General features: G+C 44.3%; 1 protein-coding gene across 1 annotated transcript in view; it reads left to right on the forward strand.

The window, feature by feature from the left end:
• LOC124606061 (facilitated trehalose transporter Tret1-like) overlaps positions 1-11,621 on the forward strand; it is a 59,914-nt gene extending 48,293 nt beyond the window's left edge. Inside the window, exon 5 of the mRNA XM_047138023.1 lies at positions 11,142-11,621. Within this exon, the coding sequence (XP_046993979.1) occupies positions 11,142-11,621 (480 nt within the window). The remainder of the gene's footprint in view (positions 1-11,141) is intronic.
• The last annotated feature ends 9,954 nt before the right edge of the window (positions 11,622-21,575 follow it).

Genomic DNA, 21,575 nt, shown 5'->3' on the forward strand with positions numbered 1-21,575 from the left:
ACATTCGGTCGTGCATTATCCTGCTGAAATGTAGGGTTTCGCAGGGATCCAATGAAGGGTAGAGCCACAGGTCGTAACACATCTGAAATGTAACATCCACTACATCTACATCTACATCTACATTGATACTCCGCAAGCCACCCAACGGTGTGTGGCGGAGGGCACTTTACGTGGCACTGTCATTACCTCCCGTTCCTGTTCCAGTCACGTATGGTTCGCGGGAAGAACGACTGTCTGAAAGCCTCCGTGCGCGCTCTAATCTCTCTAATTTTACATTCGTGATCTCCTCGGGAGGTATAAATAGGGGGAAGCAATATATTCGATACCTCATCCAGAAACGCACCCTCTCGAAACCTGGCGAGCAAGCTACACCGCGATGCAGAGCGCCTCTCTTGCAGAGTCTGCCACTCGAGTTTATTAAACATCTCCGTAACGCTATCACGGTTACCAAATAACCCGGTGACGAAACGCGCCGCTCTTCTTTGGATCTTTTCTATCTCCTCCGTCAACCCGACCTGGTACGGATCCCACACTGATGAGCAATACTCAAGTATAGGTCGAACGAGTGTTTTGTAAGCCACCTCCTTTGTTGATGGACTACATTTTCTAAGCACTCTCCCAATGAATCTCAACCTGGTACCCGCCTTACCAACAATTAATTTTATATGATCATTCCACTTCAAATCGTTCCGTACGCATACTCCCAGATATTTTACAGAAGTAACTGCTACCAGTGTTTGTTCCGCTATCATATAATCATACAATAAAGGATCCTTCTTTCTATGTATTCGCAATACATTACATTTGTCTATGTTAAGGGTCAGTTGCCACTCCCTGCACCAAGTGCCTATCCGCTGCAGATCTTCCTGTATTTCGCTACAATTTTCTAATGCAGCAACTTCTCTGTATACTACAGCATCATCCGCGAAAAGCCGCATGGAACTTCCGACACTATCTACTAAGTCATTTATATATATTGTGAAAAGCAATGGTCCCATAACACTCCCCTGTGGCACGCCAGAGGTTACTTTAACGTCTGTAGACGTCTCTCCATTGATAACAACATGCTGTGTTCTGTTTGCTAAAAACTCTTCAATCCAGCCACACAGCTGGTCTGATATTCCGTAGGCTCTTACTTTGTTTATCAGGCGACAGTGCGGAACTGTATCGAACGCCTTCCGGAAGTCAAGAAAAATAGCATCTACCTGGGAGCCTGTATCTAATATTTTCTGGGTCTCATGAACAAATAAGGCGAGTTGGGTCTCACACGATCGCTGTTTCCGGAATCCATGTTGATTCCTACATAGTAGATTCTGGGTTTCCAGAAATGACATGATACGCGAGCAAAAAACATGTTCTAAAATTCTACAAGAGATCGACGTAAGAGATATAGGTCTATAGTTTTGCGCATCTGCTCGACGACCCTTCTTGAAGACTGGGACTATCTGTGCTCTTTTCCAATCATTTGGAACCCTCCGTTCCTCTAGAGACTTGCGGTACACGGCTGTTAGAAGGGGGGCAAGTTCTTTCGCGTACTCTGTGTAGAATCGAATTGGTATCCCGTCAGGTCCAGTGGACTTTCCTCTATTGAGTGATTCCAGTTGCTTTTCTATTCCTTGGACACTTATTTCGATGTCAGCCATTTTTTCGTTTGTGCGAGGATTTAGAGAAGGAACTGCAGTGCGGTCTTCCTCTGTGAAACAGCTTTGGAAAAAGGTGTTTAGTATTTCAGCTTTACGCGTGTCATCCTCTGTTTCAATGCCATCATCATCCCGTAGTGTGTGGATATGCTGTTTCGAGCCACTTACTGATTTAACGTAAGACCAGAACTTCCTAGGATTTTCTGTCAAGTCGGTACATAGAATTTTACTTTCGAATTCAATGAACGCTTCACGCATAGCCCTCCTTACGCTAACTTTGACATCGTTTAGCTTCTGTTTGTCTGAGAGGTTTTGGCTTCGTTTAAACTTGGAGTGGAGCTCTCTTTGCTTTCGCAGTAGTTTCCTAACTTTGTTGTTGTACCACGGTGGGTTTTTCCCGTCCCTCACAGTTTTACTCGGCACGTACCTGTCTAAAACGCATTTTACGATTGCTGTTCAAAGTGCCGTCATTGCAAACAAGAGGTGACCGAGACGTGTAACCAATGGCACCCCATACCATCACGCTGGGTGATATGCCTGTATGGCGATGACGAATACACGCTTCCAATGTGCGTTCATCGCGATGTCACCAAACACGGATGCGACCATCATGATGCTGTAAACAGAACCTGGATTCATCCGAAAAAATGACATTTTTCTATTCGTGCACCCAGGTCCGTCGTTGAGTGCACCGTCGCAGGCGCTCCTGTCTGTGATGCAGCGTCAAGGGTAACCGCAGCCATGGTCTCCGAGCTGATCGTCCATGCTGCTGCAAACGTCGTCGAACTGTTCGTGCAGATGGTTGTTGTCTTGCAAACGTCCCCATCTGTTGACCCAGCGATCGAGACCTGTCTGCACGATCCGCTTCACCCATACGGATAAGATCCCTGTCATCTCGACTGCTAGTGATACGAGGCCGTTGGGATTCAGCACGGCGTTCCGTATTACCCTCCTGAACCCACCGATTCCATATTCTGCTAACAGTCATTTGATGTCGACCAACCCGAGCAGCAATGTCGCGATACGATAAACCGCAATCGCGATAGTCGACAATCCGACCTTTATCAAAGTCGGAAACGTGATGGTACGCATTTCTCCTCCTTACACGAGGCATCACAACAACGTTTCACCAGGCAACGCCGGTCAACTGCTGTTTGTGTATGAGAAATCGGTTGGAGTCTTTCCTGATGTCAGCACGTTGTAGGTGTCGCCACCGGCCTCAACCTTGTGTGAATCCTCCGAAAAGCTAATCATTTGCATATCACAGCATCTTCTTCCTTTCGGTTAAATTTCACGTCCGTAGCACGTCATCTTCTTGGTGTAGCAATTTTAATGGCCAGTAGTGTGTAACAGGCTGCTTGAAGTCAGCTCCAGTCGAATGGCTCTACCACCTTGCAGGAAATGCACCACCTCGGAAGAGAAATAACAGCAAGCAACCCTACCCACAACGAATGAGGCCAGGGAAAAGTTTCCTCAGTACATCAGAGAAACTAACAACCACTGAAGAAGAAGCCAGGCTGCCACAACGTAGGGCTGAGACATCCCATCCTCCTGGTTGTAAAAGATTTTCAGAATCTTGATTCCCTAGTCATGATCAGAAATGGCCAGTCTGGAAGTCCTTGGATGGGCTGAGATCGGGAGTGGGCAGATCACGGGTTAACATGACAAAATGAGGATACATTGAAGAAAACAAAACCCACTGTGCCTGTGGGGAAAAACAGACTGTTGAATATGTGCTTCAATGTTGACTGTGTCCAGCCGCTGCACAGAAAATGACCTTCACTAAGCAACGGAAAATCCACTGGAAGTGGCCCAATTTTAGCCAAAGATTATATAAACCGTGTTGATCTGTCAACAATAGTATAAACTGTGTTTTATCTATGTTTCTGACACGAGAATAATAATAATTCATTATTTGCAATTCAAGAAATTATATATTCAGTGGATTCACTTTTCCGAGCTAAGACACTTTTTTTGTTATCACTTTCTCACCACATTACAGTTTACTTAGGGATTTGGGGGATTAGTCATGGTGCAAAAACTGTATCCGTTGTCTTCCTGCAATATAGTCTCCAAGAGTGCGGATAATACGCCGCACAGAAAACGTTGACAATCAGCACATATTACTCTACATGGTAAACTGTTCGACGCACATATGCAGCCCACACACTGATATTAAAGAGAAACAGATGCTTGGCTTCCAGCTGTCGAGGATTTCCATCTGCCAGTACAGAGGTTCTTGATCCACTTCGTGTGAGTCCCACCTCATATATAAGTAAAATACGACATTTGAAGCATGTCTCTTTCGGTCTCAGCCGTTGTCAGAGGCTCAAAAGGGTCGCTCTACTGAGGCAGCTATTTGTAGTTTCAATGAGCAAATAATCAAATGTTCAAATGACAAAGTATTATTTTTTTAATTTATATTAGGGACTAAAAAAACATGAAGTCAAGATCGCACATGAAATGTACTTTGTTTGGACTATTTACTAGTTTCGGCTAACAATCTAGCGTTGGTGCGATTATAGCTTCACACATCGTCAAAACCTCTCTCAAAATGACAACACGTATAACTGAAAATTTAAAATATTTTTTCATCGTTCCTGGCTATTGTAAATTAACGATGGTCATAAAAGAAATGCATTATGCCGTTACAGTTTAGTAACTAACATAATCGGTGTTTATATCATTTTGTACCAACACTAATCAAGAATGTTTCATGATCTGAAGATGCCTTGATTGTTAGCCGAAACCGTTGCCATCTTGACTTTATGGTTTTTCAATCCCTAACAGAAATAAAAAATTTACAACAGATCGCGTATATCCTGGCTGACAATGTCAACAAATTTGCAACATATTATCAATTGGGATATACTGACACTTATCAGGAATATTCGATTATAGAAATATAAAATTTTATTAGACAAATTACGCTTTTATGGAATAAATGGTACATTACATTGCAGATTTAGTTCCTGTTCCACAGGATCTGATCATGGCTACTTACTGTTCTTGCTCTGTGTTTTATTTGAATCACGTTGACGAATTACACTTTCTCTAGATTATGAAAAACAGACCTTGCAATGCTTGTGTATGATTAGATTCCAAAGTTTATGATGTGCTCATGTTACAGTTACTGTTAATACAAGAAGAATAGTTCAATTAAGTAAGGGAATTTGTACAGGACTGAAAGGTTGAACTCCTATGATTAAATCAAGGAGCATTGACATAAACTGACATGTATCACTAGTTGGTCAAAGTTCAGAAATTTGTAGATCAAATGACAGAGCTATACCAATTGATGCTGTAGAAGCATTATTGTCATGCCGAGTAAAGGAGCAGTAACCGTGAAGTAAATGATGCTGTCGACTAATCTTTATATAATCAACCAGTGTCTTAAAAGTGCTAGTACCATCGTAGAATGCTTTGAGCTCCTTATATAATCAACCAGTGTCTTAAAACTGCTGATACCATCGTAGAATGCTTTGAGCTGTAGAAGGAGTAGTGGTGTACTCTTGAACGCAATTACACCGTAAACGTATAACTGAATCGTAATCGTTGAAAGGGAGAACACAAACTCCTTTTGTTGCCATGTTGTCGCCATCTTGACTCGACGCGCCTTGCATAGCAATTAGCTGCACCAGTGAGACTACTACCGGCAATCACACGAGCTGGCAGTTTATGACAGGAGGCAATATAAAAGTTTAGTTCCAGTGCGTAACTTAAAATTCACCCCTAGTTTCCATCACTCTTCATATACCCTTCTGAGATAGAATGAATCTTTTTGAAACGCCTTGTGTATCCACAGAAATAGGTCTACAATGCTGGCAGTTGAGATTTCAACACCAGGAAAGTTTGAAAATAACGAAATTTTACTCTATGTGCACATCCAGTATAGTAGGAGAAATACGTGATTAAATGTTCGGGCGATTTCATGGTATACTCGATGCAAAATCTAATATACAGAGTTTCTACCTGTTGCAGCAACAGTGACTCTAACCCGGATAGGTATCTATTGGAACAGGGTTTGGATGACAGATGTGGGTAAGTCATTCTGTGCTGCTTGAGCTCTGTGCCATGGTTCATGTATGTCTGTCATAGCGGCATACGAATATTGGCGTATAAGTTCCTCGGCGAGCCATGATCGTATGTTTCCAGTGGATCAGAGATCTGAAGAATGTGTTGCCCAGGACGACAGCTGAACACACTTCGTGTCCAAGAAGTTCGGCACAGTACGGGCGTTTGGTGCTCTTGCTTTGTCCTGTTGAAAACGTCCTACAGACCTCGAATATAGAGAACAGTAGTCGGTCTTAACATCTCAGAAATATAATGGTTGCTGTCCAGTTTACCAACTAAGCTAATCAGTGCTAACTGTATTTTGTACATAATGACACTCAAGCCATCGCACCAGGCACGGGTGGTGCATGCACTATGGTAGCGTTGGTTCTCATCAGAGCCTGCACAGACTGATACGTCTCTCGTAATTCTGTATGAGAAACTGTAACCCATCAGAGAAGACGATGTGGCGCCGCTTCTATTTCGCCTATTGTCGCCGGCGCATCACTATCAGCGCACTTTCTCTGCTGAGAAACAGCATCAGTGGTTACCGTACTGACAGTGCAAAGTGCTCCAAACGTCGCATTGTCCTGTTCCTTGCTCGTAAATGATATGGATGTACGATTATGCGTGGCTAAACGCATAATATGTCTGTCCTCTCGAGAGCTAGACTCTTGCGGCCATTAAGATCGTGCTCGGCGTTACACATGGGACCTTCTGTAACCATTGATTCCATAGTCCCATGACAGTCGTCGGCTCACGACCATAGCGAGCAGCAGTATTACTGAACTGTAAGTTGCCTCTCGATAGGCTACGATTCTGCCGCTGTGAAATTCTGACACATGTTGCTAGACGTTCCTCTTTCTTGCACAAGGCACAACACGATCTTGGCACAAACAAACAACACTGAAATGTGTTTTCTGAATGAGAAACCCACTGCCTAAAATACAAAACGTAGACAGTGTACCTTCTACCTGCTTTGTACGGTTGCATGGAAAAAACTGATCACTTGCGTGTCCAAGCATGTGTTATGCTTTATCGTAGTTTCACATCTGTTGCATGCAGCCCTGACGGAATTGCAATTATAATGGCCAGTTGCATACACATGTGTGCCTCAGTAGCTGAGTGATCACTACGACTGGTTGTCATGAAGAGGACATGGGTTCGATTTCCGATACTGCCAGGGATTTTTCCTTGGTGGGACGACTGGAATGTGGTGCACTCAGTCCCGTGTTCCCAGCTAAGGAGCTGCCTGACTGAATAGTAGTGGCTCCAGGTAAGGGAAACGAGCAATGGCCGGGAGAGCAGTATGCTGATCCTGGGCTTCTCTATACAGCATCTGATGCGCCATTTGGAGAAGATGATGCGGCGGTCGGTCGGTGCCGATGGGGCTGGCAGGGTCTGTGGACGGAGTCTGTCATTTCCTGTCAGAGAGGTCACAGTTCGTTGTAATTGACGGAAAGTCATCTAGTAAAACAGTAGTGATTTCTGGCGTTCCCCAAGGTAGTGTTATAGGCCCTTTGCTGTTCCTTATCTATATAAACGATTTGGGAGACAATATGAGCAGCCGTCTTCGGTTGTTTCAGATGACGCTGTCGTTTATAATAAAGTCATCAGATGTTCAAAACAAACTGCAAAACGATTTAGAAGAACTATCGGAATGGTGCGAAAAGTGGCAGTTGACCTTAAATAACGAAAAGTGTGAAGTCATCCACATGAGTGCTAAAAAGAACGCGTTAAATATCGGTTACACGATAAATCAGTCTACTCTAAAAGCCGTAAATTCAACTAAATACCCAGGTATTACAGTTACGAACGATTTAAATTGGAAGGAACACACAGAAAATGTTGTGGGGAAGGATAACCAAATACTGCGTTTTATTGGCAGGACACTTAGAAAATGTAACAGACCTACTAAGGAGATTGCCTACACTACGCTTGTCCGTCCACTCTTAGAATACTGTTGCGCGGTGTGGGATTCTTACCAGATAGAACCGACTGAGTACATCGAAAAAGTTCAAAGAAAGGCAGCACGTTTTGTATTATCGCGAAATATGGGAGAGAGTGTCACAGAAATGATACAGGATTTGGGATGGACATCATTAAAAGAAAGGCGTTTTTAGCTGCGATGGAATCTTCTCACGAAATTCCAATCACCAACTTTCTCTTCCGAAGCGAAAATATTTTGTTGACACCGACTTACGTAGGGAGGAACGATCACCAAGATAAAATAAGGGAAATCAGAGCTCGTACGGAAAGATATAGGTGTTAATTCTTACTGCGCGCTATAGTAGACAGGTATAATGGAGAATTATGAAGGTGGTTCGATAAACCCTCTGCCAGACACTTAAATGTGGTTTGCAGAGTATCCATGAAGATGTGGATGCAGATATAGATGTACAGGCGTACATGCACCACTATGATCGATTTTCTGGACACCGGGCACATTATCAATTTTGGCTGTGGTTGTGTTAGGCAGAACACTGATCCAGGAGGTATATGTTGTCGCCATCACCTGTGCCTAGACTAAATGCTGTGTCCTGCGGATGTTGATATGCTAGCTCGAGATTCTCATAAAATTATGAGCCCCAGTCTCTAACAGATCCCAAATATTAAGAAGATTCATTGTAAGATGGCTCACACAAATACTCTGTCTGCTTGACTTGAGTCTAGCATTCAGTCTATAATTTAACGCGTTCCTTTTGGCTGCCAGTAATTAGACATTGTATTTCTGATGAAAGTCTTGGAGATGTCAGACATTTTCTACATGCGCCTAAATGATTGAACCGCGATTTATTTTGAAAGAATATTATTAAGAATTTATTTTATTTACTAACGATTCATCAAGAACATTAACACATTTAATCACACTATGTAAGCATGGAAGTAGTTGCCAGGGAGTAACTGATGAAATCATAATCAAATTCTTTTTAACAAATGGGAATTTTATTCACTTTAATAGAGCCTAAAAGAATTTTTTTAAAAGAAACTGATTTAAAATTATTATCAGAAAGCACCCTCTAAATATCAAAGTTACAATTCATTCAGAGGCAGAAAGAAACAAGTTTTGACTGTATGAGCTTTCGGGCAGAGAACCTCGCTGCTCCCTTTTGACACGGCCGTAGTTACGACCGTTCACAACAGCCTCTGAAAGACTACACTGGTGCAAATCTGCAACAAACCAGATAACTCTAAACTAAGAGTTTTAACAATTCACACAAGCACACAAACTATGCCCCCCCCCCCCCCCCCACTAACAATAACCAAATTAACCTTGCCATCGAAGGTGCAACTTGATTTTAACTTCTAAGAAAAGTCTTACGGTAAAAGGGTGGCAACGTTATATACTAAAATGATCATTTAAATAAAATCCCATGAAATGCAATCTTGTATAAAATTCTACAAGGTTGGCGAAACAATAGTTAAGATGCTCTACAATACAGAGATACCGCCTCTCAAGATAATAGGCAATAATATCAAAGGTTCCAAAGATCAAAACATATTTCAGGTATTAGGCCGTTACACTCTAAGCAATAAATTCGTTAACACACCAAATCCGACAAACATGACAGAGGCAGCTACTAACGTACGGCTGGTGACCTCACCAAAAAAAAACAAGTAGAATTCAACAAGAGTAAATCAAACAACATATCACCAATCAGTTAGCTTCTAATAAACTGCGATTTCTCGAGAAGACCTGGCGCAGCACCCCAAAATCGTTCTCCCGAACCGTCCGCTGCCAACCGCTTCAATGGACGCAGGAAGGCGCGCCGATCTCCCGTCTCACGGCGTCGCAGCTCGCTCCGGCCAGACTGATGTCGTGGGTTGACTCCTGTTGCTTTCGTGTCGACCGCGAAGTCACTACCCCTCGCTATACGCCGCGGCCCACTGGACTGACGTGGCGACCTCACATGCGCCGACGCTCCAGACGGACAAGTCGTGTCTCAGTGCGCGACCGACCAACCGATCGATCCAACCGCCAATGACCATTGCCCGAGCAGACTGGTGGCCTAACGCGCAGACTCAGATGCAGGAACCAAGCCCCGACCGGGCGACCACTCGCTGAGTTCTCTTACTGGCGGAGTGGAAAGACTCTCATTCTGCCGGCTTTAAAGTTTGATCCGAACGACAGACATACTAGCACTCCAAACGGCAGACACTAACTGCCTAACAAATGCGGACGAGAGACAGACTAGCAAGCTGGGGACGAGAGACTGACCCAGACTGACCGACTGGCGAGTTTTTTTTTTCTTTATTGATTTTCAATTCCCCCGAAGGGGACGGGCTGGCAGCAGCTTAGTACGCTGCTCTACAGCCTACAGACTTTTTTTTTAAATGGAAGAAGAAAAGAAACAAGAAAGACAGGCGATAAAACGGTGACTTAAAGTGTAAAATGGCGCAAAAATGCGGAAAGTTAAAACAGAAAGCAAAAGGGGTTGGCAATGTTAATAAAAGACACAGGAATCAGACAAGTAACATAGTACACACACAATTAAAAAACATGGTGGGTTTCTGTTCGCAAGAGATAAAAAGCACACCCAGCGACAGTATGATGGCTGTTCGCAACACTTCCCAAAAAAAACACAACACAGAACACTCACTGTAAAACACTACACAAAAATGGCGGCACAAAGACGACACTCCCGAGCCAAAGGCAGATGGGGGGGGGGGGGACCTGGAGGAGAGGGAAGAACAAGGAGGGAGGAAGGGAAAAACGAAAATGGGGGGGACCAAGGAAGGAGAGGACTCATAAAGGGGGAGAGGGGCAGGGCAGACGCAAGAGGGAATGAGAAGAGGCAGAGGAGGGAAATGCAAAAGGACTCAGGGGAGAGAAGGGGCAGAGAGAGAGGAGGTGGGGAAAAAAGAGGACGGAAAGGGGGGGGGGGAGAGGGAGCCCGGGGAAAGGACAGAGGAAAGGAGGGGGAGTGAGGATCAGAGTTGATAGGAGGGATAAATGGAGGGAGAGAGGGCATCATCTGGGAGGGGGTGCCACCTTGGGAAAGTAGATGAAGGGTGTAGAGATGGAGGGTAGGGGGGACTCAACAGTGAAGACGTGGCAGGGGGCGGGGATGGGAGAGGACAGGAGCAACCAGGGGGTGAGGGGGATCAAGGCGGCAGGAGGTGCAGAGGATGCGGATATGTTCGAGGAGTAGGAGCAGATGGGGGAGACTGGCGAGCTCATAGCGCCCCTTAAATTCACGTGAAAAAGCAACCTTTCCCTTTTCCCTCCAGAGGGAGACACCAAAGCTGCGATTGCCACAGCGGCGCCACCGCCAGAAACTGAGGGCGACTGCTTCACACAATGCGCTGCGGCGCGCTCTTCAAAACAACAATTTTTACCACGGCTCAATGATGTTGCAGTTTTAATGTCCAGTAGAGCATGTATCGCTCTTGTTGGTTAATGGGCTACCAGGGAGCGGTGTGTCAGAATTTTGTTTGACGTTTCAGGTGGCGTCGACGTTGCTGTCGACCCTGCTGGTGGAGCGCGCGGGCCGCCGGGTGTGGCTGGTGCTGTCGCTGTCGGGCATGGGCGCGTGCATGGTGGTGCTGGGCGTCTACTTCCACCTCAAGCAGCACAACGCCTCGGCCGTGGCCGGCGTCGGCTGGCTGCCGCTGCTCGCCATGTGCGCCTACCTGCTCACCTACTCGCTGGGCACCGGCCCGCTGCCCTGGGCCATGATCGGCGAGCTCTTCCCCGGCGAGATCAAGGGCATCGCCAGCTCCATCTGCGGCGGCGCCAACTGGATCCTCTGCTTCATCGTCTCCAAGACGTTCACCAACCTGGTGGACGCTTTCGGCACTGCCATCACCTTCTGGGTGTACGCGGGCATCTGTTTTGTGGCTGCCACCTGGATCTTCTTCTTCGTCATAGAGACCAGAAACAAGCCACTTGCACAGATACAGAAGGAACTTGCGGGGAAGTCATGAACTCCTTCGTGATGCGTACCTGTCCCTGTATCGAATGTGAGAGACAGTTCACGATATCAGCCAATAATAAGTTTAATTTTGAACTCTTCTCTACGACAAACTCTGACCAATCGCCGATTTCGTACTTCATTCGCTTTTGTCTTACGTCCCACTCCTTTTTATCGCAAAACTGGCATATTGACTTTTTTGGGACAAGTCCACAATCAATGATTTTAAAACACATGTTATTGTTCGTCTACAGGGTGAAAAGTATTTAAACCGACAAACTCTGGGAGGGTTTAGGGGACATCAAAACAAATATATTTCCCTAGTGTCATTTTTTCCTATGAGGTTTATTTAAACCGGTGGAGGCCGTATTACACTCGTCAGTTGTTAGACGCCGTATTACGATCTTCAGTTGTTAGAGGGCGTATTACGCTCTTCAGTTGTAGGCAACTGCTGTCCATCAGTGTAGTAGTGCATTGTCTCTGTTTACTAATGGAGCGATACACCTGCAGTGAGGACACTGATATTGTTGGTGCGTACTACGTAGCGCACCACAGCGGGCGAGCTCCACAGCGAGTTTATCAACAACAATATCCTAATCGCCGTATCCCGCATCATACGACCTATGCTCCTGTGTACCGACGTCTGCGTGAGACCGGGTCATTTAGCAGATTACCTGGACAGGGACGCAGTCGCACGGTAAGAACGCTGCAATTTGAGGAAGCTGTCTTGCAGCATGTGCAGCGGGATCCTTCAATCAGTACGGTTTTTCGTTAATGTGTGGGTCGGTGTTGTTGGGGACTGTTCAATTGGACCGTATCTGCTACCTAGACAATTAAATGGCAGGCACTATTACAATTTTCTCGCCAGAGCATTGCCAGAATTGCTGGAAGACGTCCCGCTCCCTACAAGATAACGCATGTGGTTGCAACATGACGGGGTACCGGCAAATTTCGGTCGTCTTGTGCGTCGATTCCTGGACCGACGGTTCCCAGAAACGTGGATTGGTAGAGGTGGTCCTGTACCATGGTCTGCTCGATCCCCAGATGTGTCCCCTCTAGACTTTTTTTTTGTGTGGGGCTAGATGCGCAACCCTGTTTACGCAACTCCTGTTGCATCAGAAGAGGATCTGGTTGCCCGGATAGTAGCAGCAGCAGGAACGATTCAGGATACTCCTGGGGTTTCTCAGCGTGTAAGACAGAACATGATCGAACGGTGTAACCTTTGTTTACGAGTCAATGATGGCATTTTTGAAAATCTAATGTAACTGAAATTGGGTTGTGTTAATGTGTTGTCTCTTGGTCATAAAAAAATGGAGAAGTGTTTGTTGGTTTGATTAATTTGCGACCAGAAAAATCTTCCTCTACCAGTTTAAATACTCCTCATAGGAAAAAATGACATTAGGGAAAAATATTTGTTTTTATGTCCCCTACAACCTTCACCCTGTAGAGCTATTATATCCCTAACGTTATGGCTGTTTAAGTTTCATCGAAATAGGTTCAGATGCTCATTGTTAAGAAAAATAAAATAACTAATCATAAAAAGACCCAACTCGGCCAAAGCAGCTATTACACGAGGTACATTTTAATGCATCAGGTTTTACATATGGTCTAATAGAAATACTGTGTATCTCATGTCACGCTATGTTTTTTTTTTTAATTTTTATTACCTCTAGAGATCTAAAGATGGTTCGGTGGAACCGGAACCAGTCATAACATTAGAGATACATGCAACCTAGCCGGATCATAAATATGTTGTAACCTTCGTTTTTCTTCTTTTGCTTTTGTGACGTAACATTCCCGATGACTGTGAATGGAAATACTGTGATTCACATGCTTCAAATAGTTACTGTGCATTTCCTTCGAAATCAAGTCTTCTTACAAAAAGTCATCGTGAGAAGCTCTGGCGGAGAACGAAAACAACAAATAAAAGAAGATGCATGGCGCCTCAACGCATTCCTGACTAGTTCATCTTCATCCAAAACTTTACCTATACACGTCAGTAACAGTCATCTATTCTCTTTGTTAATTTTTTAGTTTTCATTGCTTTTAATGTATCTCTTCATGCACCTTCGTTACGTATCTCTCATCTAAATCTACTTAAATGTCTCGGAAGCCACTGCAGAGTACGTTCTTGAGACAAACCTGTTAGTAGCTTTAGTAGAAAGATGTTATGTTATGTTATGTTAACCGCGGACATAGAAACGACTGAGGGGCTCCGTCCCCGCCGCAGCCGCAGTGGTCCGCAACCCCACGACGACTACCGCAGTCCACTTCACCCCTCCGCCGCCCCGCACCGAACCCAGGGTTATCGTGCCGTTCGGCCCCCGGTGGAACCCCCCCAGGGAACGTCTCACACCAGACGAGTATAGCCCCTATGTTTGCGTGGCATAGTAATGGTGGTGTAGGCGTACGTAGAGAACTTGTTTGCGCAGCAATCGCCGACGTAGTGTAGTTGAGGCGGAATAAGGGGAACCAGCCTGCATTTGCCGAGGCAGATGGAAAACCGTCTAAAAACCATCCACAGACTGGCCGGCTCACCGGACCTCGACACAAGTCCGCCGGGCGGATTCGTGCCGGGGACCGGCGCTCCTTCCCGCCCGGAAAAAAATATGTTACTGGTATATTTGGAAACTGTTCAAATAATGCTCGAAGCAAAATGTTGCACATTGTTTTAGCAAGAAATGGTTACTAGAGTACTCTTGAGAAATCGTGCTGATTTCGATTTTCGCAAACTATCATTTCTCGGCTAACAAGTTCCTAGCAAAGTCATTAAAAGAAATATTAGCCACAGGTGGCACATTTTGGAACAAAGGCGTTTATTTTGTACAGTTGCTTGCAATTATAAGTAGACAAACGTAGTAAGATGTTACAGTTTTCTGCAATGGGTATGTATTGAAATTACATTACCTCCACGATTGTTCCATAGTTAATACCTCTTGAAATTTAGTGCGACTTGTGGTTCCTATATATCTTACCGCCTTTCATAAGGGCAATTTCAGGACACTGTTACTTTATCGCGGAATTCTGTCGATTCGGTAGTTGTTAGTAAACGGATCCGTTGAACACCTCTGAGTTTTTACTAGCAGCTGTCAGCTATATCTGCTGTGTTATTCCTCTTCCAATATGTGCTCAAGAATAACTGAATATCCGCAAGAATTACGTGTATTATCAACAACAGATGCCACCAAACCGAGGCATTAAATAAGAACGATCTTCAAATTCTCCTGCAAACACGTCAACTGCTCGCTATGGTTCAGCGCAATCAAAGTGTTTGTCATTTTAGTTTGTGTTAGATATGTAAACTGTTTGTAGTGTAGGCAACACTTACAGTGTTAGTCTCTAGCATGCCAAACCTTTGGGTGCCATTGGAAACAACGGATGAGTGGAATGTGCTGTTATGTCCTTTATCTGATTGACGCCCCAAGTATTTCCTTTTAATTATTACACATCAGTGCTAATGGCAACAATATTTTCAAATGTGCGTCCGGTATGGGAGGTACTCATCCGTATTTTAATATGCGTTCAAAGCAGAACAACGAAAAAATGATGTACGCAAGGACTTAGTTTTGCCAAACGTATGTATGCATCCATGTAAATATTACATCCTTTTTTTCTTCTTATTTAAATCACTAAATCCGTCTCGAATAACTGATGTTGTTAAATGCCTATATGTATATATGTTCGGAGAACCTCCTTTCCTTTAATAAAAACATTTACTACTAATGCAAATACGTTACTCAAATCTCTATTTGTCGTCTATTGATTAAAGAGGAAAATCTCATCAATATACTTAAAGCATTTCACTTCCTGTTAGCCGTTAAGGAATATGCACCCTCGTCATGCAACTTCCCAAGGAAGGGTGGCAACAGCGACGAAGACACTACACAGAGATTTGAATGGAGTGCCGCCATTCCCCGCACTCAGCTGCAGAAGCGCTACCCATTCTTCGTCGTCGTTTATGATTGTTGTCTGGATCACGACAGCTGCGAGAGTAAAACTACGGCGAATAATCGTAACTAGGATGGCCAATCTCTCGAAACAAAATTTAAAACAAAAAATCATGTGCCGAGATTATAAATATTGGTTGTGTCAGACAACAAAGTTTTTCCCGCGCTCCTAATAAACGAGGTATTTGTGGCACACGCAGCAAACAGTTGCAACTAGGATAATCAGACTCGTGCCTATAGCCAAACGATAATTACAGCAACATGTCTTACTTCATACATCACTGTATTGCTAATTGCTCTATTGGAAAAAAATGCTGAATAATGGTTTAAAGGTCCATATTTTATACCAATTGCAACCCCATGTTGACAGATCCCTAAGTATTGCTGTCGGCGGATGGAAAAGCTACTAGATCTAGTCATTTTCAATAATAGAGTATAATGGTTAAGCTTTCTTCACTAAGAACTGCTATAGAATTTATCCTATCAATAATTCAATGTATTGTTAGAAAGTGATGAATTCAAAATTATAATGATACGACTATGTGACTAAATAAAAGTATATCTATATGTTCTATGAGCTCTGTCATTCATAAAAACTACTAGAAGAATTAACAAATCAGATTAAAGGTTCTAATCAGACATTAATTTATAGCTTTTGATCTATGACAATGGACAATGAAGTTCCAGTGATGTAAGTACAAATTCAGTGTATTACTAAGCGAGTGTAAATAACACCAACAATTTAAATGCTGAAGGATATTTGTTCTACAGAAACTACTTCATGTTTTTAATGATTCCGCTCAACAGTGCTTCACATTAATATGTATTCAATAAGTACGCATTTTAAGACTGAAGTTAGCAACTCATGTAAGAAAGAAGTCAGTTACCTAGATCATTCAAAGTAAAGGAGTCTAAGACACTGAATTCGTTTATTAGGTACTCTGGGTTCAAAACTAGTACAGCAATGTAAATGCAGAGTCGTTTTTGGTTTGTGCGTCTTAAGGTGGGAAATGGAGAAAGTATAATAACCTTATTTTCAACAGGATGTTGAACTCTAAACTTCATTTTACATCCATAGAGATAGCAACACTAACCTTTGATAACCACTTTACACAGGATGGAAGGGATAAGGAAACGTGTGGGGGCAACCCAGAGTAGTAATGTTATTAGACGTTTGATTGCATTTATGCAAATAAGAAATAATATTAACACAGTAATAATCATACTCTCTCATAAGAAACAACAGCCTAAGGGCAAATATGTCAAAATGTATAACAGAGCTATAACCACGATAAAGAAACATTACGAAAGTGGTAAAAATGAGGCCTCAGGGCCTATTTCCAAAGCTGTTTCACAGAGGAAGACCGCACTGCAGTTCTTTCTCTAAATCCTCGCACAAACGAAAAAATGGCTGACATCGAAATAAGTGTCCAAGGAATAGAAAAGCAACTGGAATCACTCAATAGAGGAAAGTCCACTGGACCTGACGGGATACCAATTCGATTCTACGCAGAGTACGCGAAAGAACTTGCCCCCCTTCTAACAGCCGTGTACCGCAAGTCTCTAGAGGAACGGAGGGTTCCAAATGATTGGAAAAGAGCACAGATAGTCCCAGTCTTCAAGAAGGGTCGTCGAGCAGATGCGCAAAACTATAGACCTATATCTCTTACGTCGATCTCTTGTAGAATTTTAGAACATGTTTTTTGCTCGCGTATCATGTCATTTCTGGAAACCCAGAATCTACTATGTAGGAATCAACATGGATTCCGGAAACAGCGATCGTGTGAGACCCAACTCGCCTTATTTGTTCATGAGACCCAGAAAATATTAGATACAGGCTCCCAGGTAGATGCTATTTTTCTTGACTTCCGGAAGGCGTTCGATACAGTTCCGCACTGTCGCCTGATAAACAAAGTAAGAGCCTACGGAATATCAGACCAGCTGTGTGGCTGGATTGAAGAGTTTTTAGCAAACAGAACACAGCATGTTGTTATCAATGGAGAGACGTCTACAGACGTTAAAGTAACCTCTGGCGTGCCACAGGGGAGTGTTATGGGACCATTGCTTTTCACAATATATATAAATGACTTAGTAGATAGTGTCGGAAGTTCCATGCGGCTTTTCGCGGATGATGCTGTAGTATACAGAGAAGTTGCTGCATTAGAAAATTGTAGCGAAATACAGGAAGATCTGCAGCGGATAGGCACTTGGTGCAGGGAGTGGCAACTGACCCTTAACATAGACAAATGTAATGTATTGCGAATACATAGAAAGAAGGATCCTTTATTGTATGATTATATGATAGCGGAACAAACACTGGTAGCAGTTACTTCTGTAAAATATCTGGGAGTATGCGTACGGAACGATTTGAAGTGGAATGATCATATAAAACTAATTGTTGGTAAGGCGGGTACCAGGTTGAGATTCATTGGGAGAGTGCTTAGAAAATGTAGTCCATCAACAAAGGAGGTGGCTTACAAAACACTCGTTCGACCTATACTTGAGTATTGCTCATCAGTGTGGGATCCGTACCAGGTCGGGTTGACGGAGGAGATAGAGAAGATCCAAAGACGAGCGGCGCGTTTCGTCACTGGGTTATTTGGTAACCGTGATAGCGTTACGGAGATGTTTAATAAACTCAAGTGGCAGACTCTGCAAGAGAGGCGCTCTGCATCGCGGTGTAGCTTGCTCGCCAGGTTTCGAGAGGGTGCGTTTCTGGATGAGGTATCGAATATATTGCTTCCCCCTACTTATACTTCCCGAGGAGATCACGAATGTAAAATTAGAGAGATTAGAGCGCGCACGGAGGCTTTCAGACAGTCGTTCTTCCCGCGAACCATACGCGACTGGAACAGGAAAGGGAGGTAATGACAGTGGCACGTAAAGTGCCCTCCGCCACACACCGTTGGGTGGCTTGCGGAGTATCAATGTAGATGTAGATGTAGATGTATTCCCACATTCAGTCTGCATTTGATCTAGCAGTGTTGCTGAAGGCAGAATCTGTCACAATTTATAGTACAATCAGAACTTCATAAAAGTCCACAAGTTATAATATCATTGTAACATTAACAGTTCCTTATACCAAGAAAAGACGCAAATATACTGCTAAAACAGAATATTTCCTTCCCTTTTTTTCAACTTGGTTGGTTGGTTGGTTTTGGGGAAAGAGACCAAACAGCGAGGGCATCGGTCTCATCGGATTAGGGAAGGACAGGGAAGGAAGTCGGCCGTGCCCTTTCAGAGGAACCATCCCGGCATTTGCCTGGAGCGATTTAGGGAAATCACGGAAAACCTAAATCAGGATGGCTGGACGCGGGATTGAACCGTCGTCCTCCCGAATGCGAGTCCAGTGTGCTAACCACTGCGCCACCCCGCTCGGTTTTTTTTTTCAACTTAAAAAAAAAAACACTAAGTGCCTCTAGAGGATACAAGATGAAAGCAGTACAATGGCAGGTCAAGCTGAAGCCATTTAAAGAAACATCTTCAAATAAACTAGCCGGCCGAAGTGGCCGAGCGTTTAAAGGCGCTACAGTCTGGAACCGCACAACCGTTACGGTCGCAGGTTCGAATCCTGCCTCGGACATGGATGTGAGTGATGTCTTTAGGTTAGTTAGGTTTAAGTAGTTCTAAGTTCTAGGGGACTTATGACCACAGCAGTTGAGTCCCATAGTGCTCAGAGCCATTTTCAAATAAACTATGAATCCCTAATGGTTGAGAGAAAGTTGGTACAGTACAGTTACTTAAATCTAATAAGCAAGATGTAGTGAGGGAAAGGTACAGATTAGAATAAGGACTTAAGTTGCTCGTTCCAACAGATGGCCTGAATTACTGCGGTTAGGCCAGTCCCCCGCGCCGCGAGACAAGTTAACGGACAACAAGGCGGCGTGTAACATCAACAGGGCTCTGCGCCCGTGAAGCGTAGAGAAGTCGGTCGCGAGCTGAGGCAAGTTAGTACTGTTGACCAAAGGCACTAAATAAGTCAGGGACAAAGAAGCGGTTTAACAATTATGAATGAAGCCTCTAAAACAACATACCAAGAGTTGCAAGTTATCTTTAAATCTCGTAAAAAGAGGGGGTCTCAGTCATAACCACATTAAATTCAGCTCTTCATCAAGCCACCAACACCAGGCAAAGTCAGAAGTTGTCGTAGTACGACCACTGTGCATGGAAGGAGGAAAAGACAAAGGTAAGCCGAATATTAAATAACATTAAATATCCAGTCGTCTGAATCACAAGCCAACGGACATCAAGACGAATGAAATTCATACAACAACAGGACGCCGTCTCCTCACAAATTGCAGCAGGCGAGAAACGCTAAGGCCGTGACTAAAACAAGCATCCGAGAAATATACACTACTGACCATTAAAATTGCTACACCAAGAAGAAATGCAGATGATAAACGTGTATTCATTGGACAAATATATTATACTAGAATTGAGATGTGACTACATTTTCATGCAATTTGGGTGCATAGATCCTGAAAAATCGGTACCCAGAACAACCACCTCTGGCCGTAATAAGGGCCTTGATACCACTGAGCACTGAGTCAAACGGAGCTTAGATGGCGTGTACAGGTACAGCTGCCCACTCAGCTTCAACACTATACTACAGTTCATCAAGAGTAGTGACTGGCGTCTTGTGACGAGCTAGTTGCTCGGCCACCATTGACCAGACGTTTTCAATTGGTGAGAGATCTGGAGAATGTGCTGGCCGGGGCAGCAGTCGAACATTTCCTGTATTCAGAAAGGCCCGTACAGGGCCTGCAACATGCGGTCGTGCATTATCCTGCAAAAATGTAGGGTTTCGAAGGGATCGGATGAAGGGTAGAGCCACGGCTCGTAACACATCTGAAATGTAATGTCCACTGTTCAAAGTGCCGTCAACGCGAACAAGAGGTGACCGAGACGTGTAACCAATGGCACCCCATACCATCACGCCGGGTGATACGCCAGTATGGCGATGACGAATACACACTTCCAATGTGCGTTCACCTCGATGTCGCCAAACACGGATGCGACCATCATGATGCTGTAAACAGAACCTGGATTAATCGGAAAAAATGTTTTGCCATTCGTGCACCCAGGTTCGTCGTTGAGTACACCATCGCAAGCGCTCCTGCCTGTGATGCAGCGTCAAGGGTAACCGCAGCCATGGTCTCCGAGCTGATAGTCCATGCTGCTGCAAACGTCGTCGAACTGTTCGTGCAGATGGTTGTTGTCTTGCAAACGTCCCCATCTGTTGACTCAGGGATCGAGACGTGGCTGCACGATCCGTTACAGCCATGCGGATAAGATGCCTGTCATCTCTACTGTTAGTGAGGCCGTTGGGATCCAGCACGGCGTTCCGTAATGCCCTCCTGAACCCACCGATTCCATATTCTGCTAACAGTCATTGGATCTCGACCAACGCGAGCAGCAATGTCGCGATACGATAAACCGCAGTCGCGATAGGCTACAATTCGACCTTTATCAAAGTCGGAAACGTGGTGGTTCGCATTTCTCCTCCTTACACGAGGCATCACAACAACGTTTCACCAGGCAACGCCGGTCAACTGCTGTTTGTGTATGAGAAATCGGTTAGAAACTTTCCTCATGTCAGCACGTTGTAGGTGTCGCCACCGGCGCCAACCTTGTGTGAATGCTCTGAAAAGGTAATCATTTGCATATCACAGCACGTTTTTCCTGTCGGTTAAATTTTGCGTCTGTAGCACGTCATCTTCGTGGTGTAGCAATTTTAATGGCCAGTAGTGTAGCTGCCGCTTGTAGTCCGGTCTGCTAATCGTGCTGCTCCGCCGTACCCAGCTGTTCGCTTGCCCTCATTGTACTGGCTCCCTCCGCATTCCGCCGCCCCCTCGCTGCACCATTAGACGAGTTGCTTCACAAGGAGAACCTATACACAGAGGAAAATGTGACCGCCATAAACACATACGACTACGAAAACCAGAGAAGAATAGATAAGGAACCGTCGCGACGACTCAATGTTGCTCTAAGATAGCGTAAACAGTGCAACAGTATGGAAT

The sequence above is a fragment of the Schistocerca americana genome, chromosome 3 (assembly GCF_021461395.2).
Source record: "Schistocerca americana isolate TAMUIC-IGC-003095 chromosome 3, iqSchAmer2.1, whole genome shotgun sequence".
Taxonomy (NCBI): domain Eukaryota; kingdom Metazoa; phylum Arthropoda; class Insecta; order Orthoptera; family Acrididae; genus Schistocerca; species Schistocerca americana.